At 34.9% G+C, this 26,189-nt stretch overlaps 1 protein-coding gene across 8 annotated transcripts in view; it reads right to left on the bottom strand.

Moving 5' to 3' along the window:
* The window catches only part of MON2 (MON2 homolog, regulator of endosome-to-Golgi trafficking), a 137,135-nt gene that overhangs the window by 56,343 nt on the left and 54,603 nt on the right, over window positions 1-26,189 (bottom strand). For all 8 annotated transcript variants that reach the window (XR_011650263.1, XR_011650265.1, XR_011650264.1 and 5 more), the window contains 12 exons: window positions 21,692-21,886; window positions 14,440-14,564; window positions 13,889-14,028; window positions 13,025-13,178; window positions 6,301-6,533; window positions 4,181-4,262; window positions 2,973-3,157; window positions 1,724-1,836; window positions 1,257-1,361; window positions 797-877; window positions 643-716; window positions 467-557 (listed from right to left, as the gene is read on the bottom strand). Coding sequence is in view for 4 of the 8 variants with exons in the window: in XM_058308354.2 (XP_058164337.1) it covers window positions 467-557; window positions 643-716; window positions 797-877; window positions 1,257-1,361; window positions 1,724-1,836; window positions 2,973-3,157; window positions 4,181-4,262; window positions 6,301-6,533; window positions 13,025-13,178; window positions 13,889-14,028; window positions 14,440-14,564; window positions 21,692-21,886 (1,578 nt within the window). In the remaining 4 variants the exon portion in view is untranslated. The remainder of the gene's footprint in view (window positions 1-466; window positions 558-642; window positions 717-796; window positions 878-1,256; window positions 1,362-1,723; window positions 1,837-2,972; window positions 3,158-4,180; window positions 4,263-6,300; window positions 6,534-13,024; window positions 13,179-13,888; window positions 14,029-14,439; window positions 14,565-21,691; window positions 21,887-26,189) is intronic.

Below are 26,189 nucleotides of genomic sequence, written 5' to 3'. Positions count from 1 at the left end.
CATTCTCTAGTATAGTAACATGAAGGGAGAATCACTACCTTCAGAAGGAAATGACTAGCTCCTTATTTTCCATCCCAACCACGGACAAGAGGAATTGAGACACTGACATATATTACTTGGTTTAAATCTTAAATTATCCCAGTCCTAAATTTGTACTTCAAATTATAAGTAATAGTGATGACATTTTATGGAATTCATCTACAAAAAATAGTGTTGTATCATTCTTTATAAAAATATTCAGGACACAATAGAAATGAACACAAGTTTAAATTGCAATATACATATTTGGACTTATAATAAGCCAAATCACGCCCTCTTTATTTCCACTTCAACAAATAAGAAATACATATACTAAAAATCCAATAGAATAGAGTTAGCCTAACAAGGTTAGTATTGGTCTTACTAAAAAAACCCTAAGATTATAAATAATGTGCTATGTTTAAAACAGAAAGGTAGAATATCATACCTTATTATTTCCATAAGCCATATCCATTGCTTCTAGGGATAAGGAGCAAAGTGCATTTATTAAATGATGCAATGATACATCATCAAGATACCTAAAATGAAAATGAAGTAATAAAACATTTTGATCTACAATGTAGACTTAAAAAATGTTTCTATTAATTTAAGAAACTGACTTACTGTGAGCTTTCAAACAATCTTGAAAGTATATTGGAAATCACTGGTAAATCTGTCATAACTGCTGTTGTTAGAACCTAAGTGAAAAATAAAATTAAAAGTTAACATTATAAACATTCTAGAAAGCATTAACTGGATAAGAATGACTAGGGCTTACTGTACTGGGTCCTTCTACAGCTCTCCCAGGTTTCAAGGCACCACCACTACTAGGCTTTAATCCCAGAATCCATACAAGATGCTGCAAAATTAAAAAAAAAAAAAAAATTAAAACAAATACATAAAATTATAAAAATTCTAATAACTAAAATTATAATTAGTAGTAACATCCCATAACCAAAATTAAAATCAGTAGCTTTCTAATAAGTAAAATGAAAATCAGTAGTTAACATTCATATAAAATACTTACTACACCAAGTCTAGGCAATGGAACTTAGGCAGTTATGAGAAGTATTCCATCACTTCCTACAATAGGATCCATGTCCTTTTTCCTTTTCAACTTCTTTTTACTTACTTACACTATTTGTTAGGCCTGCCCAAAGCAGCAGCAGGCATTACTTAAATTGTTAGTATTTAGATTTAAAACAACACTGACCTCTGACCCAGGCACTACAACATACCTGTAGAGTTGCCAGGACAAGCTGCCATGATGTTCCAAGAACAGCCCCATGGCAGTGGGCCAGGTTAAGTAAAGTCCTCATACACTGGATATTTTTGGAAGTTAGCTATATAAAAAAGGACATATTTGCAGGAATTGTTATGCATTTTGAAAATTAAAATGCTGATAAAAGAGCATTATCCTATTCAAAGATTTTTAAATAAAAAACAAAAATATTAAGAAAACATTAATAGTTTTGGATACTTACTTTCATTGATTTTTGTAGAGAACAAATTCATTTGAGTAAAGACTGTGTTATCATAGTTGGCTACAGTGTCAATTGCACAGTTAACTAGTTTCTTCTATAGTACCATCCAGATAAAATAAAGTGTATAAAGTATGATGATCAAGTTTGGTGAACACCAAAAAAAGAGTACAATGGGTTCACTTGATAGGTAATTGGGAGTCAAGAAAAAAACAGTACTTTACCATTACTGTCCCTTGAGGTTGTACTGCTAGAGGTTGACCAACAGCCACAACTTGCTGGTGAGATTCACTTGATGGACTTATCATCATAACACTTTGACCCTGAATGGAGTATGCTAGACCACAAAGGAAATCCTAAATAATTAAAATATACTTTTCATGTTGCATTCAAAGTTACATTTTATTCTGAAATATTATCAATTTGATCAAACTAAGTTCAACTACATTTACTTAAATATAAGTATTACCTATTATCTATGGGCAAGTATTTTATTGTTTTAATTTTAAATTTTTAAATATATTTTTTATTTTTTAAAAAAGATACTTAGATTACAAAAGGTTACCCAAAAAATACAAGGGATTCCTATATGCCCCACTTCTCACACCTCCCACCCTTTCCCACATTAACAACTTCTTTTATTAGTGTGGTACACTCATTGCAATTGATTAACACATTTGGAGCATTGCCACTAAGCATGGATTATAGTTTAAACTGTAGTTTACACTCTCTCTTATTCAATTCTGGATGTTATAGCAGGATATATAATGTTCTGTATCTGCCATTACAATGTCATTCAGGACAATTCCAAGTCCCAAAAATGCCCATATAATGGGCAAATATTTGAAAAATGCTTAAGGTATAAAACCAAAACAAGCTAATCGAATATTAAGTTATTTCCAACATAGAACTTTAAAAAAACTATAAAACTTCAACACATTTCTTCATAAGCAACATAGAATTGGGAAACATTAAGCTTTTTAAACATGTATTCCAAGTAAACTTCTCTAGTTAAAGTTAGAGACCAATATTCACATTTTTAGGCTGAAAAAAATTATATTGAAATATATATTATTTCTATCAAAATTGAGTATTTTTCCCAGGTCCCAGGGCCAAAAAAAACTGAGATTTTCAAAGTATTCAACAAGAAAAAAATTTTTTTGGATGTCAGCTTAATTGAAGTGGTTGCAAACAACACTGTTCTGTTAGTTTCACTTAAAAAAAATCACCACCACCATCATTTCAACATGTTATAGTTTACAAAAAGACTTTCAGATTTATCTTATATTATCCTCACAACTACTACTCCCATTGTTTTTAGTGAGATGGATAAAACTGAGGCTCAGGGATATTAACCACCCCAAGGTCACAGAAGCAGTGCGTGAAAGAACTGAGGTTTGAACATAGAATTTCTATAATCCTTTCTCTGTACCACACTGGATGAAAAGAACTTTGAATTTGTTCAAGTCTTACATTTGTTGGAAAGTGTAGCTGCAGTGGTAGCATTCAGTACAGTCAGAGCATAATGGGGAGGCAGGGAACCTTTGCATATTGCAGTTATAAAGGCATCTCTTGAAGTTACAAGGCCCAGTCGTCCACAAAGAGCAGCCATAGTCAGTTCAGCTTTTAATATATTTTCTGTGGCAGCTTCATCTGTGCTGGAAAGATAAGGTATTTATTTAGATTAAATAAATCATTTTTAATTAGACTGCAGAACATGATATGAAACTGGGTACTAGATGAAGTTTTAAGAGAATCTATATAAAGTATTGTTTGAATAGATATACCCTAAAAGGAATTTTAAATAATTAACATAATATTTGAAAATCTGAACTGGGTAAAAAAGCATGTACAATACATATATTCTTTAGGAAAACAGTTAAGAACTCAAAGATTTAACTTAAAATATCAAGCATTTAAAAGTGAGTATAAATTTTGCAATTCTGAATTAAAAAAATCAAAGAAACTGAATAAATAATTCATTGCAAATGTGGCAAGTAAAGTGTCAAAACAAATATGCTTTCCTTTAATTTTTTAGGACTGTATTTGCCATTCAAACATTGTGACAAGAATTCTGGTAGGAGCAAGGAAGGGTAAGACAGAACGGTGGAAAAAGAATAATGTTCTAGGGAAGCGGACTTGGCCCAGTCGTTAGGGCGTCCACCTACCACATGGGAGGTCTGCAGTTCAAACCCCGGGCCTCCTTGACCCATGTGGAGCTGGCCCATGCCCAGTGCTGATGCGCGCAAGGAGTGCCCTGCCACACAGGGGTGTCCCCCGCATAGGGGAGCCCACGTGCAGGGAGTGCACCCCATAAGGAGAGCTGCCTAGCGTGAAAGAAAGTGCAGCCTGCCTAAGAATGGTGCCGCCCACATGGAGAGCTGACACAAGAAGACACAACAAAAGAAACACAGATTCCCATGCTGCTGACAACAACAGAAGTGGACAAAGAAGACGACACAGCGCATGGACACAGAGAACAGACAACCGGGGTGGAGGGGTGGTGGGAAAGGGAAGAGAAATAAATAAATAAATCTTAAAAAAAAAAAAAGAATAACGTTCTACACATTAAAAAGAGTAGGAGGCAACAATTCTTAGGCCAAATTTAAATAAATTACTGCAGTGTTGTTGTTTTAAAAATATCTGTCCCATGTACTATAAAACTTACGAAGACGTAATACCTGGCATCAAGAAGGAGTGAAAGTGCAGCAAGAAGACCACACCAACAGGCATTCACCATTTCTTCCCAAACAGCTCTGCTAACTTAAAAGGAAAAAAAAAGTACAAGCCTTAACAATAACTATGGATGTCATCTCAAATTCTAAAATATCCCTGTTCATTTGACAACATGTTAAATATTCCATCAACAACTCAATATTAAAGCCTTAATAATATAAATATTATCTGAAAAAATGAAAACTTGAAAACCACACAATAATTTGAGACTTCTAGAAGTTTTAAAGTTGTTTTTAAATATGTATGGTAAGACCTTTCTGTACCCAACTTAATTGATACCTTTTAAAAATATATATATAATATCATTTCTTCTCTTTCCCTTCATCAGACCAAACTTTTGGCCTGTGTGACCAGCTGGGAGTGATGCCACAATTCAGCTGGCTCAACCTGGAGGTTGGGTAAATACACTGGGAACTGAGCAAATAAGTAAATTCATTGAATAAAGTGGGAGTCAGGTTTCTCACTGTTGGAGAAGGGAGTTACAAATATGATAAGTGAAAATAAACTTTGTGGTACTCAATCAGAATTGGAGGAATCAGTGACTTCATGGTATGACTGATAAAATATATACTGATGTGTGCTGTGTGTGTTTATGAGTAAATGAGTGTGTGTAACATATATTTCCTATCCAAGCAGAAAAAGGCATACCTAGTAGCTACATATTAGTTTCTAGGGACTATTCTCCACTAAAAGGAACCAGGGCTCCTTGGGAAAATGGATGACTCCAAGGCTGGGCAAGAAAAATCCAAGACAAGCTTTGGAACACCTTATTAAATCAGATAGTAAGGAAGTGCTCAAGGAATGACTGGTACAGGTCAAAAGGACACAGGAAGGAAAGCCATTGTGGCCCAGTGGCTAAGCGTCGGCTTCCCATATACAAGGTTCTAGGTTCAATCCCCAGTTTCAGATACCTGAAAAAAAAAAAAAACACAGGGGCCAGAAGGGGATGCCATTGACCATGTTGGGGGCAATCTGAGATCAAATTAAATAATGATAGTTATAGACTGTAACCCTTTGAATAAAATTAAAATCCATGAATCCATACTAATATAAATAAATGGGGAAAAAATGGGGGACAATGGGAAAGATTAACAGTAGAGGTCTCAGAGTATTTCTCCACAAAAAGCTAAATAATTAACTTTACAGGGGAGAAATTTGGCAGATACCATATTTGCCAAGTGATAAAAGTTAACATCACAAGTAATAATAAAAATTGGTATTGAATGCCTCTAGATGTGCTGATATACTAAGTACAGCACAACATTTCTGTGGTAGCTCCAATGAAAATGTATAAATTGAAGCCAATTATGAGGAAACATCAGTCAAATGCAAATTGACTGGCACACACACTTTAAAAATGTCAAGGCTTTATTATATAAAATAAGGAAAAGCGAAGGAACTGTTCCTGATTAAAGGAGAGTATAGAAACTACAATGTAAACCATTATACATGTGGTGCAGCAGTGCTCTAAAACATATCCACCAAATGCAATGAATGTGCCACAATGATGAAAGAGGTTGTTGATGTGGGAAGAGTGGGGTGAGGGGGGGGGGGTTTGAGGACCTCTTCTATTTTTTGACTGTAACATTAAAAAATAAATAAATAAATAAAAATAAAAAATAAAAATAAAGAAGAGTATAGAGAATTGCAACTAACTTCAGTATTTGATCCTGGACCGTAGTGAACATTACTGGGACAACTGGCAAAATTTGAATGGGGTTTGTAATTAGATGACAATATTGAATTAATTTTAAATTTCTGATGGTGATTATATTCTGGTTATGTGGGAGAGTACCTCTATTTTTGGAAAATACACACATAAGTTTTAAGGGCTAATAGTACGCCAGGTCTGAAACTTATTTTCAAACAGTTCAGAATAACACATAGTGACATATATATATAGCAAGGGAGATGTAACCAGAGAGAGAAGGATGGCAAAATGGCAAAGAGCAAACATAGAAAATCATGGCAGGATATAAGAGAACTTCATTATTTTGCAACGTCTCTGTAAATTTCAAATTTTTTCAAAATTAAATTAAAAAAATACAGAATTATAAGATTATACCTATTTCTTTATCCATTTTGTCTGATGTCGACTGTAAATCTTGAAGTTCTGATGACTGTGTTGATGAAGAAGCCACTTCCGCAGTAGTCTGACATTGTGTTTCAACCTCTCCTAACTCTCCTTCAATCATACTAGTGATTCCACGTACAAGGTCTAGCAAACAATGGAATGCCACAGACATAGCATAGCCTTCTGGTATAGTCGGGGGTTCAACTTTGTCCAACATCTCTAGGCTTAAATTATGAAAAAATTAGAACACTGATGAGAAACTACAAAGATGAAAATATATAAAATTATTTCCCCAATTTGTGGACTACAGAAATTAAGATGAACAGAACAGCAAAAGTAAATGGATACCGAGTGTGTTTCATTTGTAGGAGGGATCCCCTCATGGTAGTCTAAGGAACTGATTAGTAAATTAAGGCCTACCTGATCACTCCCCATAACTAATTTTAATAATTTTCTTTTTGATGCTACCTGCCCTCCATCATCCAATATTTTTATTAATTTTTGATAGCAGAAAAGGACTGACATACAGAACAGAATAAGACCTAGTCTACTTAGAAAACTTCTCAAATTCTGACATAGGTGCTTTGAAAATAAGGTGCTACATAATCAAGTCAATTCTATTAAGAGGGAGATGCTTTCACACTGGGGTAAAGTATCTCACATCCAATCTGCCAAGAGGGTAAGAATAATACTGCATTAGTGTGTCAAGCAAGACTGAAAGGGAATCATGGTTTTAAATATGTTTAAATTAAAATCTGCCAAGATAATTTAATGGAAAAAGAATAATTTAATGGGGAAGGAACAAATGTTGATGGAACAACTGGATATCCACATGCAAAAGAGTGAAGTTGGGCCCCTACTTCACACCACATATAAAAATTAATTCACAATGATCAAAGACCTAAATCTAAGGGCTCAAATGACAAAAGTGTTAAATGCAAACAGAGGCATACATCTTCATTACCTCTGATTAGAAAATAGTTTGTTAGATATGATACCAAAAGCACAAGCATCAAAAGAAAAATAAATAAATTGGGCTCATCAAAATAAAAAATTTGGCACAAAGGACACTATCAAGAAAATTTTTGCAAATCCTGTATCTGATTAGAAACTGGTATCCAGAATATATCAAGATTCAACAATAAATAGACAAATAGCCCAATTAAAAATAGGCAAAGGATATGAAGAGACAAAGCTCCAAAGAAAATTTACACAAATGGCCAATACGCACATAAAAAAGATGCTGAACATCATTACTCATTTAGGAAATACAAATCAAAACCACAATAAAGGAAGCAGACTTGGCTCAACGGATAGGGCGTCCGCCTACCACATGGGAGGTCCGCAGTTCAAACCCAGGACCTCCTTGACCCGTGTGGAGCTGGCCCATGCGTAGTGCTGATGTGCGCAAGGAGTGCCATGCCACGCAGGGGTGTCCCCCGCGTAGCGGAGCCCCATGCGCAAGGAGTGCACCCCATAAGAAGAGCCGCCCAGTGTGAAAGAAAGTCCAGCCTGCCCTGGAGTGGCGCCGCACACATGGAGGGCTGATATAGCAAACACAACAAAAAGAGACACAGATTCCCGGGCCTCTGACAAGAATGGAAGCAGACACAGAGGAACATGCGGCGAATGGACCCAGAGGGCAGACAACTGGGGGGAAGGGGAGAGAAATAAACAAAATAAATAAATCTTTAAAAAAAAGAACCACAATAAGATACCACTTCACACCCACTAGAATGGCCGTAATCAAAATATGGAAAATAACAAGTGTTGCTCAGGATGTGAAGTTAGAACCCGCATACATTGTTGATGTGAACGTAAAATGGTGGCATTGCTGTGGAAAATAGTTTCACAGCTCCTTAAAAAGTTAAACAGAGTGATCACATGGCCCAGCAATTCCACTCACGTGTGGAATGAAATTACATATGATTACATAAAAGCTTGTACACAAATTTTCATAGCAGCATTATTTGTAATAGCCAAAAAGTGGAAACAACCCAAATGCCTATCAATTGATGAATGGATAAACAAAATGTGGCTTATCCATTTAATGGAATATTATTCAGCCATAGAAAGGATTGACAGTCTGACACATGATGACATGAATGAACCTTGAAATATTATGCTGAGTGGAAAAAGTCAGACACAAAAGGTTCATATCAATTTCATTGATATGAAATTTCCAGAATCCACTAATGCATAGAAACAAGAATCACATTAATAGTTGCCACAGTATGGAGGAAAGAAGATTGGGGAAGGACTGTTAATAAAAAAGGGTTCTTTAGGAGGGGTGATGAAAATGTTCTGAAATTAGATGGTGGTGATAATTGTACACAACTTTTGAATGTACTAAAACCATGAATGGTGAATTTATGGAATAAAAATTCTATCACAAAAAACAAATTTGGAGTGGGTGTAGCTCAGTGGTTGAGCTTCAGTTTCCCATGTACTAGGTCCCGAGTTCAATCCCCAGCCCCAGTACCTCCCCCCAAAATTTGAAATCACGTAAGATTACAATAAGAAAAACTATTAAAAGTCATATCCTACCTCAAATGCTAAAAGCACTCATTTATAAAGAAATGTAAAGCTCAAAATAATTTCAGCCTAGGACTCTAAAGTTTTTAATGCATATTATCTCATGTTAACTCCTCATAAAAACCCTAAGAGATACAGATGATGAAACTGAGGACTAGGGTGACACAGCTATTAGTCAAGAATTCTTAACCCACGCTTGTCTGCCTCTCAAGCCTATCAATTTAATCATTAATATGTGCCAACTGAGCTTTTTAAAATTTAGGTAATCAATAAAAATACGATTATATTATTGATCAAGTACTCTAAGTTCAAACGAAGAGAAGAGTAAAATAAAGTTTATGGGTTTGGTTGTTGCTGGATCAATTAACCTTATAAAACCACAATACTAAACCAACCAGTGCTAATATCTTCTTAATTGATAAGCCAGTGGTACAAGTATAAGACATATCCGTGTTTTCAAAGAACATGCCATCTTCTGGGAAAATGCATCTAAAGCAGAAAAAATAATCCTAAACATCAGAAACTCTAATTCCCATATTCCATGGTATAGAAAATAAGTGCTAAAACAGTAAAAAGGAAAAGGAAATTTATATTTATATCATGAACCTAAACAGCACACACTTTCTTACCTCAATGCTTCAGTGCTTTTGTTCACATTTTAAATCATGCGATTTTTTTTTATTAGAGAAGCTGTAGATTTATAGGAAAACTAGGCATAAAATAGAATCTCCATACACCACCCTTATGCTTTGGTGCATTTATTAGAATTACTAACACAAATTTTCCATTTTTAGATAAAATATACCTCTTTTATTTAAATATTTTAAACTTAAGGCCAAATTCCAAAAACTATCACAAGCCCCTTTGAAGGAAGCCACAGTGAAATAAATCTGAAAGAGTATAACGCCATGATACTTTTATCAAAACTTCTTCTGTGTATGTGTACCACTTAAGTTTTAAAAATTACTACATACTTAAAAATCAATTAAAAAAAATAATGCACCACGAAGATTTATATGTATGCCTTCCAAGAGAACCATGAAAATTATTTTATATTGAACCTCACAATGAGTGAGTGAATGAATGATGCCAATTCCAATGTGAACATATCAATCCATATACAGAACAGCACCCAATTTTTTCTGGCATTTATGATTTCAGAGAGGAATAACCTCAGTATGCATAGCGCTAAAAAAGAAATCTGGGGGAGTGGAGGTGGCTTAAGCATTCTAGCGCCTGCTTCCCACACAGGAGGTCCCAAGTTCTGTCCCAGGTTCTGTCCCAGGAGCCTCCTAGAAAAACAAAAAAACCAACAAGCAAACAAACAATAAAACCAACTCAGGAGCTGATGTGGCTCAGTGACTGAGTGCTGGCTTCATACATAGGTCAAGGAATTAATCCCTGGTTCTGGTACCACACCAAAAAAAGAAAAAAAAATCTGCTGATAGGTTAGTTTAGAGATTTAGCCCTAACCTTCTGAAAGATGAAAAAATTAAGATCAAGTGAAATAAAGTGCTATAGTCAAAATCAAACTATTTAATTACAGAACTACTTAAAATCCAAGTCTCTCAAGTGATTAAGAATTAAATTATCAATAAACAACTGTTTTCAAACTTTTACTAACAAAAAAGGAATTCTCTGTCTGGACAAGGTTTCTCTCTTACAGTGTTTGTTTTTTCTATTTTTTTCTTCCTCAAGCATACATCTTCAATTCTCCCTTCAATTATTTGTCCACTCAATTTCTCTTCAGAGAGGTCCTTTCTCTCTCCATCCTTATCCTGGTCACACTCTAGCCTCATTTTATACTTCTTCAAAGAATTAACCCCTACCAAAGGTCATAGTACATGTTTATTTGTGCTATCTCACTCATTAAAATGTAAGCCCGGTGTTTTGCCCTATAGCATGTCTCCACCTGTGTCTGGGGTATTTCTATTTTCTTCTCCCTCATTTCTCTACAAACTCTTTACTCCCCTGCCTACCGTATGGCATGTCCTAAATTCCTTTATGTGACATTGCCAACAACCTAGTACCTATAGCCCAGAGCACTTCACTAACTTTTTTCTTCTCCTTTGTTTCTCAATACATTTTTAAACTTGCTTAAAAAAAAAAAGTAAGCTTCATGAGGGCAGCAATTTTTTGTTTTCAGAATTGGGGCTTTTCAGTTTATAAAATGAGGTGGAGATGTCAACTACATAATCACTAATGTTCTCTTTAGTGCTAGAAATCTGATTATTTTTGTTTTTGTTCTTGTATCTCTTTTTTTCTTTTTAGAAATCTGATTCTTTTACTTTTTGATATTCCAGTATACTTGTACCATTAGACTCTATAGTAAGGTAAAACCTGTAATATGACTATGTCACTTTAAAATATGATGAATGACTAAGAATAGCAATGAATTTTAGTTAAAAGAGTTTGATTCTCTATGACTAAGCTTTTACAATTTTAGTCAAGGTAAAGTTTCATAGTAAAGTATCACTATGAAGACATACATTTATGAATTAAAATAGAGATTCAGGTTCACATTTTAGGTTACGATTTACTAGTGTAAAAACAATATCTTAATTATACATATTAATTATGCAAAAGATACTACTAACTGTCCTACAGTAACTGTAGTCATGTTGAATGCATGTAGTTTATCTCTACAAGTATTATATTTTACTAATACTTAAGAAAAAAAATCAATACTGAATATATTGTTAAAGTATTAATAGTTAATTATGGACAATTCAAAAACAACACTCAAATCCATTTAACATTAGTAATTAATTGAAACTTTAAATTTTCATTTATGTATAGAATTTCTATTTAAGTTGATTATAAAGGTTTGGAAATGGATGGTGGTAATGGTAGCACATTATTATTAGGGTAAGTAATAGTGATGAATTATGTATGTGAATGTACTTGAAACGGGAAGTTTTGGGTCATGCATGTTACTAGAATGAAAACATGGGACTGTGTAACACAGTGAACACTGTTGTGGACAGTGGACTGGGGTTAATAGCACAAGTATAAGAATGTTCTTTCATCAATTATAAAAATGTACAACAAATTTAATACAAGATGTTAATAATAGGGTAGTATATGGGAAAAAATAAACCTAATGTAAACAATGGACTACGGTTAATAAGTACTATTTTAATATTCTTTCATCAATTATAACAAAGGTACCACACTAATGCAAAGTGTCAGCAATAGTGGGTATATAGGAACACTGGATTAAAAAAAAAAAAAAAAAAACCTACCTAAAACATGCTCAGATACCCCTCGAGGGAGCCATTTCATTATTATATGGATGAGGTAGAATAGGGAATGGAAGTTGAAATTTAAAATGCACAAGGCTCCTATTTAGAATGATGGAAACGTTTTGGTAATGGATGGTAGTGCTCGTTAGCACAACATTGTGAAAGCAATTAACAGCACTGAGAAATATAGCTGAATATTATTAAAGGGGAAATGTCAGATTTCCCTTTTATCCTTTAATCCATGGAACTACACTACACAAATAGTGAACTCTAAGTTAAACCATGGACTTTAACCAATAGTACAATTATAAAAATGTGCTATTATCAACTGTAGCAAATATTCCACACAACTGCAAGTAGTTGTTGGTGGGGTGGTATACAGGAATCCTATATTTTACGCATGATTGTTCTGTAAACCTACACCTTCTCTAATTTTTAACTGTATGAAAAAAAAATAAAATTTCCGTATGTGGAACTCCAACATGTCTAGCTAAACACCTAAATTTTTTCATATATGGAATCCTGATAGATATATCATTGCTCCCATTTTAAAATGAGGAAACCGTGATGAAAAAAAGTTTAACTAATTTGCTCAAGGTAATAGCATTAAAAGATCAAGGTTTAAGGCCAAACTGTCTGAGGCCAAACTATATCCTTAACCAAAAAGTTATATTTGGTCAGCTGAACAGGCCTTTAAGTAAAGAAAGCATATCATGTTTTATAATGCTCTTAACAGTCAACAAGTAGTACAAAAGAAAATATAAACAAAAAAATATCACAGTCTTGCATTCTCAAAATATGACAAAAGAAAATGAATTTTTAAATGCCTTAAGGATTATGAGTCTAAGTTTAAAATTATAATACAGAGAAAAGCACGGATTAAATATCATCCCTGAAACTATCATACCTTATAAGATAATGCCACTATTACTTACTAGGTGGCTTTAGCATTGCCTTGAACTGTTATAGTCAAAATAGGTATCCAAGTTCCTCTATATTCAAATGCTGGTAGCAAAGTAATACCGCCACCGATCCCCAACATTCCTGAGTTAGCTGGTGCTGAGACTGGGCCACCTGAGTTATTATTTCCTGTTAGTAAGGGGAAAAAAGGCAAAGATTCTGATTTATTAATGAAATAAAAATTTCATTTCAAATACCTGGTCAAATTTTATTTACTTTTTTTTGGTACTATAGGAAAGAATGGGTAACACACAAATAAATGAAACTTGTCAATCCTATTTTGGCTATTGGAAAGTCTCCCTATTTCCAAAACCTCTTTTTTTTTTTTTTGCATAAAAGCTACTAATAAGTAAAAATATGGACAAAATTTATAATATAACTTTGATTAGGACACTTTTTATCAGATGTAGGAATAAAGAATAAAGAGTTCACTAGCAGATAAAATAAAGTGGGAGAGACAGCAAATGCAAGTATTATAAAGTCCCAAACTAATTTAAACCAAGTTCAGCCCTTTCATGAAAAAAAGATTTAGAGAACTCCTAAGATAGTAACCAGGTTTTTTCCAAGAGGTACCAAATGAAGATTCTTCTAAAACAAATGTTAGCAGCTAAACTTCTGTTGTTATTTAACTGGAAGAACTGGAAGTTTATCAGAGAAAAATGTATTCTGCAGGAAATAAACACAGTTGCCTTAGAGAGATCAAATTATTCTAAGTCAGTACCATCAGTTTATTTAGATAATTCATATTTCTCTAGTTGCAGTATTCTATAATATATCCTCTTGGAATAGTGAATATTGCAAATCATGGTGGAATATTAAAAAAAAAAAAGAGCCTTTACCAGCTTGGTTTGTTGTAGTAGATGGATTTCCAGCAGTAGGGACAAGAAACAATGACTGGATGAAAGATCCCAGTGCATTTACAATATCACGAAAAACCTTGGTAGAATGCTGTTTCATATCATAGGATTGACAAAATGACCTGCAAAATAATTTTAAATATATTTGGGGAAAACATTTGAATATTTAAAAAATCTTAAACATTTTTATAGCAAATTATGTTGACAGATCAGTATCAATGATATAGTTAAAGCTTCTTTATCATACTTCAGTGTGATTTAGGAAAAAGGTTCAGCTTGAAATCAAGGTTCTAAAAAAAATTGCCTTGGCTATATTAAGTCAGTAAATTTGGACTGATGGCAATCACTAAATCACACTTTTTGCCCTCCTCCCTGTACTTTTCCATACCCACAACCCTGCCCCTCTGTATACATACAAAACACAATCTGCTTTATTTAGAAATCACTAAAAATTTAAGAATAAGCACATAAATTCTTCCTACTAACATAAACATTAATCTATCCCTTTAAGCAAAATACTGCTGAGGTTTTACCTTAACAACTGAGGTTGCACACACAGTCTGTGTATTGATTCCACTGCAACTGCTCGTAACCACTGTGGTTTATCTGCATCCAGAAATTTCACCAGAAGTGAAAGAAATATCTCACATTCAGTTACCTAAAAAGTATAAGCTCTTTTGATAACATTTCTTTGAATTAAAGAGAATTATAAATTGCACACTTGATCTTAAGTTAAACTTTTAAACTGCCTTTTAAATTTGAAACAAATTAAAATTCTTAATGGAGAGTGGAGAAAAAAAGAGAAGGTAGTAAAGTATTTTTATATGGTAAAGTTAACAGTGAAAATCATCACAGTGTTTCTCTAAACATATTCCTGAAAACTGACCCTAGTAGTTAATATCCTTTAAAAGCACTGTGCACCATCATACCATCCCTATTCCTGCAAACTGTCAGGTAGCATGATATGATAGGCTGTCTGCTATACGCTTCATATCATACCATAGAAATTTTTCCGTAATTCCTCCTGGTGCCAAAGAAGCTAAAGAGGCAGTAGCCAAAGAGTGATTACTGTATGTATTTTCCAGTGGGAAAACAAGGAAGCTGGAGCAGTTTCCAGGTATAAAATATACGAAATACTCAGAACAAGGCCTGTTACATAGTTTTGTGTTACCATTACTGTTGTTATTAATATAGACAACCTCCTCAGCAAATTCTTTGTGAATAAATAATAATAAAGTTTAGAGCACATTCTAGGCATTACTCTTTTAAGAGTCTCATGACTGAATGAAAGGAATGGAAAGCAACACATTTATTCAAAGGTTAATGGATTACTTCTGTCTGATACATATTAGAAGATGCAGCATGGACTTCCGGCAGGTGAGAATTAAGCTGACTATGTGATTACTAAGCCAGATTGATTTTTGTTTCTATACTAGTTGCAAGAAAGTTATTGGATATTTCAGCTTTGGGTGCCTCAGAATAAGTGAACGATAACTTGGGGCCAGGCATTTGGGAAATACAATGGCCCTCAGGATTTGAGTTCGAAGTCTTAGAGCATCAGTACATTCCAATGCCTTTTGGTATCTTTAACTGGTACTTAAAAATAGGATATAACCGTGAAGATAAAGTAGGAGGTAGAAGTAAATCCAACTTTATTTTAGACTGCTTATGACTGGGGAAATCATAAAGCAGACAGCTGTCAATAACCTAAACATGAAATAATTGAAAAGCACTAGATTAGAAATCAGATGACTCAGTTTCTTTATCCTCCAACCTTGTGGGTAACAAGCTATATAATCTTATAAAGGATAAACGTGCCTACACCTTTCTAAGAAATTAAATGAGAAAAACATAAGAATAAAAACATCCCCTAAACATAGTGAAGTGTCATACAAATGCAGAGACTATAATTATTTTTGTAAACAAAATGACTATAGTGAAAGAACTGAAAAAGAATGAATCACACTAGTGACTCACTAGCCAACAGTGGTGTCTACTGAAGAGTTTTAATATTATTAAGTTCTTCAAAATGTGCAATATCTGCTTTAGGGTGAAAATGGAATATAAACATGGTGGTAGAATTTAAGGTTTCTCAGGTAGGTTTTGAAGTCAGATAATAAAGGTTCTTAGAAACATTAAATATATCATGGCCAAAGGAATTAATGTAAAACCTGCCATGCAGAACATATCACTTCCTCTCCTATGATAGAGTAGCTACAGTACAAATCAATCAATCACTTAATTTATACTCTAGACATTAAAACTGTGTGATCTAGATGAAAACTAGGGCTTCTCTCCCAACATTGGGAAACTTTGCTCTCCCTTCCCCACCTTTGCCAACTGTGAAAGTCTAACCAGAAAACTAGTTGAGGACACTGAACTGTTCTCAAGGGCTTCAATGGATGGCTCCTACTGTAAATCTATTAAGTTAAAGCCTTTCTCCCAAGAGGCTATACTCATAATTAAGATTAATATATATGGCCTATGTCCAGTTCTTGTAACAGGAAGACACTTCATGAACTTCATTACGCTAGTATGAGATGCCATAAATGGGTCTGAATTCATATAGTTCTTTGGTACTAGATAATAGTCAAGAGTTATCAGATGGCTTAAGATGAATCAAAGCTGTCCTGGTGGAATTTATAATCACAATATCAGGAAGTTGATAAAGAACTAAGTAAATAAGATAACTGCAAAAGTCTGATAGACTATTCAAATGCAGGATTCTATTTTATCGGGGGCTGGCTAAGAGTTAACAACCATATAGCTAATAGACATTAATATCCTTTGATTAGAGAAGTCTGTTAAGAAGTAGCAAATTAGATTGAAAAAATCAATTTAGCACCATTCATTCCTTTCTAAAAGCATTATATCAAAGACAGGAGAGAGAGATGCTAGCAACTTATAATTAGTTTCATAAATTCCTTAAGGGCATCTTCCTAAGAAAAGGTATCCTAAGTGATTTGGAGAACAAAGAAGCACTCAGTTCAGATGACAGAATGGGGAAAAAATACAGTATAGTAGATTTATCTCTATTTGAGATATACTAATGAAACTAACCTTTGATGATTAGTTACCTTCACTTCCTGAAATTATTTGATAGAATGAGATAAGCTGGTAAATACTAGAGTAAAACACAGATTGTCTAGTGCAGTGGTTCCCAAAGTGAGGTTCTTGGCCCTTAGGAGTCCCCAAGACCCTGTAAGGGGGTCTGCAATGTCAAAATTATTTTAATAATAATATTAAGACAGTATTTGCCTTTTTCAATCTATTGGCATTTGCACTGATGGATGCAAAAGCAGTGATAAGTATAACAGTTGATGTCTTAACATAAACCAAGGAAGTGACAACAAACTGGTTTAGTGCACTGAATTCTTCATTGCCACACGTTTGTTTGTTTGTTTGTTTGTTTTAAAAAGTTGGGGAGCAGATGTGGCTCGGGCAGTTGGGCCCCTGCCTCCCACATGGGCGGTCCCGGGTTTGGTTCCCAGTGCCTCCTAAAAAACAAACAAACAGATGAGCAGACAACAAGCAAAAACAACAAGCAGGCAAACGAGCAGAAAAAATCAAAAAAGCAAACAGATGTGGGAGTCATGGGGGGGGATACAATTTTTGAAGTCAGTTTTACTTAAAGAACCATGATGAATAAAAAGAAAATAAAGAATTAAATTAGAAGTACTGATTTTTATTAAATATAGACCCATAAAAACATATCTATTTTAATATTTTGTGACAAAAATATTAAATGTAAAGCACTTCTGCTGTATACTTTTGTTGTTATCAAAGTATGATGGCTGTCTGGAGAAAAGGTACATTTTTTTTTTTTTTTAAGATTAAATTTTATTCATTTATTTCTTCCCACCCTTTTTGTTTTTCCCTTGCTGTATCTGCTCTCTTATTTCTTTAGGAGGCAGCGGGCACTGAACCCAGGACCTCTGATATGGAGGGAGGTGCCTAATCGCTTAAGCCACCTCCACTCTGGTCTTTGTTGTATATCTCATTATGATTTTCCTCCCTGCATCTCTTGTTGCATCATCTTGTCATGCCTGCTGTCGCGTCAGCTGTCTTCTTTAGGAGGCACCAAGAACCTCTGCTCCCTGCTTTGTTGAGCCTCTTATTATGATTTTTCTACTTGTGTCTCTTGTGTTAGCTTGCTGTGCCTGCCTGTTGCTCCAGCTCGTTGTCTTCTTTAGGAGGCACCAGGATCCAAACCAACAACCTCCCTTGTCGTAGGTGGGAGCCCAGTTGCCTGGCTCATATCCGCTTTCCAGGAAAGGAATTTTTACAACTGTTTGAATTGTGAACTGAACTAGCTGCCCTATGGAGCACCATTTTTAACTGAAAGAACAAATGACAAACTATGATTATTTAGTCTTAGTATTGCAGACATGTTCTCAAAAAGTCTATAGTTGGCTGTGCTGTTAACCCTACATCATCCCTTCTCACTCCCTACCACCATACATAATCAAGGGGCGTAAGGTACAAATATGGAGAATGGTAAAAAAGAGGACATGGGGTGCAAAAGAAATGAGAATGAATGAAATAGTGAAGAAGAAGAATATAATGGAGGTTAACAGCATAGGCTTCAGGGTCTAACAATTAGTGAACATTCCAGCTCTACACTTTATAAACCACATGGCTTCAGGGAAATTATGTTAATGTCCTGAACCTCATCTTTTGAGTTGTAAAATGGAAATATGAATGCCTGCTTCATAGGTTTGTCATAAAGGTGAAATAAATTAATGTCTGTAAAGCAAGCTGTACAGTGTCCAGAATATAATATGTGTTCAACAACAGCAATTTCATCCTAAAATTACTAAGGAATAAGGTATCTGTTTGTCTAAAGAAATCATTGGATGAACTGGTAGGTAATAGATCAGGTAGACAAAAACCAAGTTCTACAAAAATAAAAGATAAAAAAACAAGTTGGTAGTTCCTGATTTAGGACCAGAAACCATATATGGACTCTGCATTTATTATGAAGATGGCACTGTAACGTGCTGCATAACTGGGGAGAACAGGGAAAACGGACTTTGGCCCAGTGGTTAGGGCGTCCGTCTACCACATGGGAGGTCCGTGGTTCAAGCCCCGGGCCTCCTTGACCCGTGTGGAGCTGGCCCATGCGCAGTGCTGATGCGCGCAAGGAGTGCTGTGCTACACAGGGGTGTCCCCCGCGTAGGGGAGCCCCACGCGCAAGGAGTGCACCCATAAGGAGAGCCGCCCAGCGCAAAGGAGGGAGCAGCCTGCCGAGGAATGGCGCCGCCCACACTTCCCGTGCCGCTGACGACAACAGAAGCGGACAAAAGAAAACAAGACGCAGCAAAAAGACACAGAAAACAGACAACCAGGGGAAGAGAGGGGAATTAAATAAATAAAGATAAATCTTAAAAAAAAAAAAAAAAAAAAAAAAAAAAATAACTGGGGAGAACAGAAGGTTCCCCATGACTGGCGGATAAGAATAGGAAAAGGAGGAACGTCTTCTCTTCCAATACCATTATCTTAATTTACTGTTGTCAAGCCAGCATGCTAGAGAGAAGAGACAGAAGTCCTCTTAAGACAACCCAGAAGGGACTAGTAGGGGGAGTAGGATATATTTAGCCTAATCACTGGAATAAAAACTTTCGAAACACCACCACATGGCCTAACACATTAAGTGGCTATGTGAACTACATTTGTCCTATTATTTCTTTCTCTCTCTTTTTCAAATGTCCCTATCTTCTTGACTTTTCCACACTGACTGATATTTCTATATCCTAATTATTTTAATTTTTCCATTTTTTAAATTGAAAACTTGTTTGTAGATTGATTAGACTATAAAAAGTACAATAGAGGAAAAGTAACAACTAACAGGTAAAAGCTTTCCATCTTTGGAGAAATGCAGCTAACTTTTCACTTATTTTCAGCAAATGCCAAATGACCCTTCAAAACTTTTAAAAGTTTATCCATGTGAAGACATAGAGAATTATATTGTATATAATTAGACAATATAGTCTTGTTTTTCAATTAAACATAATTATTGGAAATTATATTGAATATCATATGTTGAAGGAAACAGTGGTTCTAATTTTCAAAAATTCCAATCATTACCAAGAAAGATGGATTTATGAACTAAAGTAAGTTCATGAATTTATATACTTAAAATATTCACTTTTATATTATAAATTTTGTTAGAACAAAAAGGCCAACTATTATGAGCTGCGGGGAAGTGACTCATGTTCCACACAAAAGGTATGTTCAGGTCCCAAATTCTGGTCCTGTGGATGTGAACCCATTTGTAAATAGGACCTTTGAAGATGTAATTAGTTAAAGACTACCTAAGCTGAATAAGAGTATTGGCCTTAATCCAATATGGCTGAAGTCCTTATGAGCAAAGGAAATTGGACAAAGAAAAACCATGGAGAGCAGTCATAAAATGGAAGTGAATGGAACCTGGAAGAAAAAGGAGAAGACACTGCCATGTACATTGCCATTTGACAGAGAAGCCAAGGACCAAGGCTCACCAGGAACCAGTCCAAGAATGCCACAATCTTCAGGGAGAAAACAGCCTTGCTGACACCTTGATTTGGAACTTCTGCTAGCCTTAAAGCCACTGGCCAATAAATTTCCATTGTTTAAGCCAATACACTGTATGCTATTTGTTTTAGCAGCTAGGAAATAAAAATGAGCATATGAAAAGACTTAAAACCTTAGCACCAAAATTTGCTAATTTCCATTGTCATTAAAGAGCAACACATTTTTAGATGATTTGATTTCCTACAGCCATTTCTAAATAGTACAGTAAATCAATGTGTACTATAATATATAAGACATATCCTATATGGCCATAAAGTTTTGTAATTATAATGTTTAAGGATTATCATGCATTTTTCATAACACTAATAGGATTATAATCAGTCACAACATATTCTGCATCCATAAATTTACGTAAAACAATAAATACAAGAAATCCCAGCTTTTACCTAATGCTAAACTTTGCTTTAATCTGTTAAGATACATGAAAAAGCACAAAAGAAAGCAAAATAAATTGAAGATACTATAATTTTTATTATCCATCAAAAGAGATACAGGCAATTAGTTAAGAAGCTAAATTCCCTGAAATACAAATACTTATGTTTTCTTCAGACAATATGCTCTTTGACATTATTAATAATAAAAATACCATTTAAGGAATTGTGGCTGAAATGGGTAGTCTAGGGATGTAAATGTCAATGGAAAGAAAGCTAGAGAATAATCTAGGGACTGAATAACATATTGAACCCAGAGGTGGATGAGAATTGTGGTTAACCATACAAATATAACAATGTTCTTCCACGAACTAGAACAAATGTATGTCACTATATTACAAGGTGGTAAGAATATGGTTACCCATGGGAAAAATACAATTAATTTAACTTATGGACTATTGTTAATAGCAATATTGTAATATTCTTGCATCAATGTCAAAGAAGGTACTGTATCGAGGGTCAATAATGGATTATAATTGGTGGTAATAGACTCATGATGTTCTTTCATAATCTGTAACAAATGTTTTGCAACAATGAAAAGTGTTGGGGGAGGGGTGTTACATGAGAATTCTGCACATTATACATGACTGTTTTGTAAGTTCACAACTTCACTAATAAAAAATTTATATATATATTAATGAACCCTTAGAGTTCCTGGGGGTACATAAAAAATTGTGCTGAACCACTGAAAAAACTAAACATACAATAATAGATCACCTTCTAAAAAAAGAGCACTGCATGCAATTAAGACACACTAACACATATAGATATTAGCACTTACCAAAAGGCTGTAAAACTGCTTAATCAGGACAGACACTACTCTCAGCAAACGCATGCAGATAGGAAAATATGGCTTTTCAACTGGTGCTGGGGAAGATGAAGTGCTGGACCCTTGTCTGAACTTTATATTTGGAGAAAAGAGCTTTATCACAAGAGGACATACCCTTTCTTTGAGAAGGAAACTAAATTCCTGGTGCTAATTGCAAAGAAAAAAAATAATAAAGAAAAAAAATGAGTTAAATTAGTCCATAGTCTGTACTTAAAACAGTCTTAGCAAATAAAACTTATTGATTAGTAATAATTTAATTTTATTACATAAGTTTACATAGCTTACATACTATTTTACAACTTATGCACAAGTCTGAAAAAAGCACTCTGATAATGCAAGATCAAATGATAATCAAAATTTCAAGAAATTTTAAAAAGGATCTAAATTTAAAAGAAACATTAAATGATCTTGTAATTGGTACTTATCACTAGAAACTAATTTCATTTGAACTCTGGCAATTAAAAACGTAAAACAGAAGAAAAACATTACACAATTCAAACAGAAAAAACATTTAAAATAAATGAGAGAAAAACAATTATGAAAAGCACTATAAATTACATAACTCACTGATTTTATTTTGCAAAGACAATTCTACTCAAGCAGAGAACACATAATAGTTAACTAAAATTTTTGTTCTATGTGGATTGTTCAAACAGAATACAATGAACTAATAAAAAAGACAACAATAAACAATTATTTTACAAATCTGGAGAAGCTTGCAAAGAGTTCTTAAATTTTACTTATGGGCATGGCATAAAATATAGAAAAATTTGTTTAACCTTCCAATTTCCTATCTAAGTGCTAATATGCACTTTACTATAAGGTCTAGTCTGCATTTAATGACTAACCTCAAAATATGTTTCATTTTTTGTTTTAATCATCTAAATTGGCCCAATGGATAGGGCATCCATCTACCACATGGGAGGTCCACAGTTCAAACCCCGGGCCTCCTTGACCCGTGTGGAGCTGGCCCACACGCAATGCTGATGCGTGCAAGGAGTGCTGTGCCACGCAGGGGTGTTCCCCGCGTAGGGGAGCCCCTTGTGCAAGGAGTGCGCCCTGTAAGGCGAGCCGCCCAGCGCGAAAGCAAGTGCAGCCTGCCCAGGAATGGCGCCGCACACATGGAGAGCTGACACAGCAAGATGACGCAGCAAAAAGAAACACAGATTCCCGCCGCTGATAAGGATAGAAGCGGTCACAGAAGAACACACAGTGAATGGACACAGAGAGCAGACAACTGGGGGGGGGGGGTCGAAATAAATAAAAAATAAATCTTTACAAAATTAAAAAATAAATTTCACTGGCACTCAATACAAAGAATCAGAAAAATGATCCAATCTATCCTTACATAAAAGGAAAATGAGGCCTGGAGAAGTTTATTTGCTCAAAATCACAAACTTTTTAAACTGTATCTATAAAAACATGAGGTCCATGAAATAAAAAGAATTGGAAAATCCAGATAAGTAAAAAGATAAAAATAAGAACTTTTCCTAATGTTACCTCCTAGAGATAAGTTAGTCATTGCTAACTTCCACATGTATAGCTTTTCTAGACTTTCATATGCATTTTAATATACTTAATTTTACCCCACAAAAATGGTACCTTGAGTTAAGTGATCTGAAATTCTACTCTTATATCTACAGATAGTTTCCTTAACTACCAAAATGAAAAACAGTTAAGTCCGTTTTCAAACATCACAAAAGTAAATATTTTATGTATTGGTTAATATATAAATATTATAAACAACTCTGTAAAGTTTTTTCTCATTCCCGGTTTTCTCCTCAGTACTCAACTCACTAACAACCGTGTTCTCTTCAACAGCACAGCACAGCACAGCACAGTAACCACCCCCACCGCAGTGAAACTATTCTCACTAGTCATCACAGCGTCTGTGGACATAACAAACACTGACTTAAAAAAACAAAACCATTGTAATTATGGGAACACAAATACAACATAATACTTCCCATTTTACTCACATTCAAGTACCCAATTTAGTGGTGTTAATAACATAAGTGTTGGAAAGCACAACATTGAATCATTTATCTTTTTCTTTCCTTATTGCACTGATAAGGAACTCCCGCACATTGTTTAGTATTATAGCAATATAGTATTATAGCAAGTAACTTTCTCTCATTTCCAATCACAGAAGGAAAATTATCAAAATTTAACATTGTTACAGGTTTTTAGAGATATTCTTTAGTAGATTACATAAATTTCTTGTTTCTAATTTGGTAGGATTTTCATGTTTTTAAAACATGACTCATGTTGAAATATATCAAATGCTTTTTCATCATCTATTGAGATGATCATGTAATTTGGTTTCCTTTATTATATTAATGTGGTGAGTAACGTTTATAATACAGTTAGGTTTGTTCTTGGTCTTAACACTTAAAAGTATACAGAATCTTAGTTTTGAATATATATACAATTGGCAAACTCAGGAAGAAAAGAAAGGAATTATTAAATACCAAATCAAGACAGAGGATGCCTCAGGGTGAGGGAAAGGAGGGTGATGAAGTGTGGAGGCATCCACAGGGGCCTCTCAGCCATTGTGTAATGTTTTATTTCTTAATAGGTGTATTTTATATGTGGGTTTTCGCTTTATTATTTTTCTTTAAATTATACCCATAGTTTTATCTACTCTTGTTTGTACGTGTTTCATAATGAACACAGAAGTAATATGTAGCTACACTAAAAACTGAAACACATTTCTATTTGAACCAGAAATGGCACAGAAATACACTTAACTCTGGAACTAGAGAGAGAAAAGTTGCAAGCAATTTAACTCTTTGGAGGCATGGAGACAGAAAGCTTTCAACCAGTGGGGGGAAATGGGAGCAATCTGTTACTTGCTTTGTTCTACATGAAAACTATAAAACTCTATGGGGGCCAAAAAACAAAACTCAAATAAAAGTCATATTTAAAACAGATAAAAGATATTTTATTGAGCTCAGTATGTGTCAGGCCTACATATAAACTGTATCACTAGAGTTTTGTAGTAACTTGGCATGAGGGACATTATTTCTGTAGTTCAAAGGAAAGTAAATTAGGACACATTACTGGTGATCAAAATCCAAATTCTTATAATGGGCATGATTATATATATGTATAATTACTTTGGATAGAGACATTATTTTTTTTATCCTGGACGGTAATCAAGCCTGCCCTTTGCTCTGGATAGAGACACTATTTCTCTCTTCCAAGGCAGTTCTCAATACAAACTTCCTTGAAAAGGTGGTACAGATCAGATAGTGCTTCTGCTCAAAAGACATGCAAAAGCATGACTCTCATAGAGAATTACCTGTCTAAAATTCTGACATCTCTTCCACCTGGAATTTTTAAGGTATTATGAAACAGGTAAAGAGATAATATAGAAAATATGTAAATATACACAAAATGCATTCACTGGAGCTGTGATGGTTTTGAATCATATCCAATAAAGGTAAGGTTTGAGTATTTCAGAAAATCCATCAGTGAAAGGTATGGATATGAGACTTGTCATTCAAACTGCAAAATGAATTTCACCCAACTCATAGTCCAGATAAATGCCAATCCATCTGGGTTTTCCCTATAACAGAAGAGTGACTGGAACAGCACTTTCTGCAACACTGTCTCCATTCCCCAGTTGAATTGTCCAGCATCAGTTCTGTCACTTTCACTTCCTGGAAAGGGAGTCTTTACAAACCTCTACAGTCCATTCAGGCTTGTCACCCACTTTGACCTCCCAATAATGTCCGCCAGAATCGAGTCCTCCAGAACCCAGGACAATTGGATAAACTGTAAGTCTCTTTGGATTAGAATGAAGTCTTTTTTTTTTTTTTAAAGACCACCCCCCCCCACCGTTGTCTGCTCTCGTGTCCATTCACTGTGTTCTTCTGTGTCTGCTTGCATTCTTGGCAGCCCCAGGAATCTGTGTCTCCTTCTGTTGCATTATCTTGCTGCGCCAGCTCTCTACGTGTGTGGTGCCACACTCCTGGGTAGGCTGCACTTTTTTTATGCGGGGAGCCCTCCTTGTGGGGCGTACTCCTTGAGCGTGGGGCTCCCCTATGTGGGGGACTCCCCTGCGTGGCATGGCACTCCTTGCACGTGGCAGCACTGCATGTGGGCCAGCTCGCCATATGGGTCAGGATGCTCTGGGTTTGAACCCTGGACCTCCTATACGGTAGGCGGATGCACTATCAGTTGAGCCACATCTGCTTCCCTAGAATGAAGTCTTGATTTAACAAATGTCACAGATTTTTTATCCTCAGAGACAAGCTGATTATGATGTTCTATGAATGCATGTATAATTTTCTGCAGAGCTGAATACTATGGACGAAGACTGTATCCTTCTTTTCTTAATTGGAGAGATTAGAGAACTGGAGCTTTCCAGGCTTTCACACCTGTCATGGACACTCGATATTTGTCAGCAATCTCACTTCTGCTTTCACTCTTCTTTGCCACCTCC

This window comes from Dasypus novemcinctus, chromosome 12 (assembly GCF_030445035.2).
Source record: "Dasypus novemcinctus isolate mDasNov1 chromosome 12, mDasNov1.1.hap2, whole genome shotgun sequence".
In the NCBI taxonomy this organism is placed as follows: Eukaryota; Metazoa; Chordata; class Mammalia; order Cingulata; family Dasypodidae; genus Dasypus; species Dasypus novemcinctus.
The sequence above is the reverse complement of the archived record's forward strand: the minus strand, read 5'-3'. Positions and strand labels throughout refer to the sequence as shown.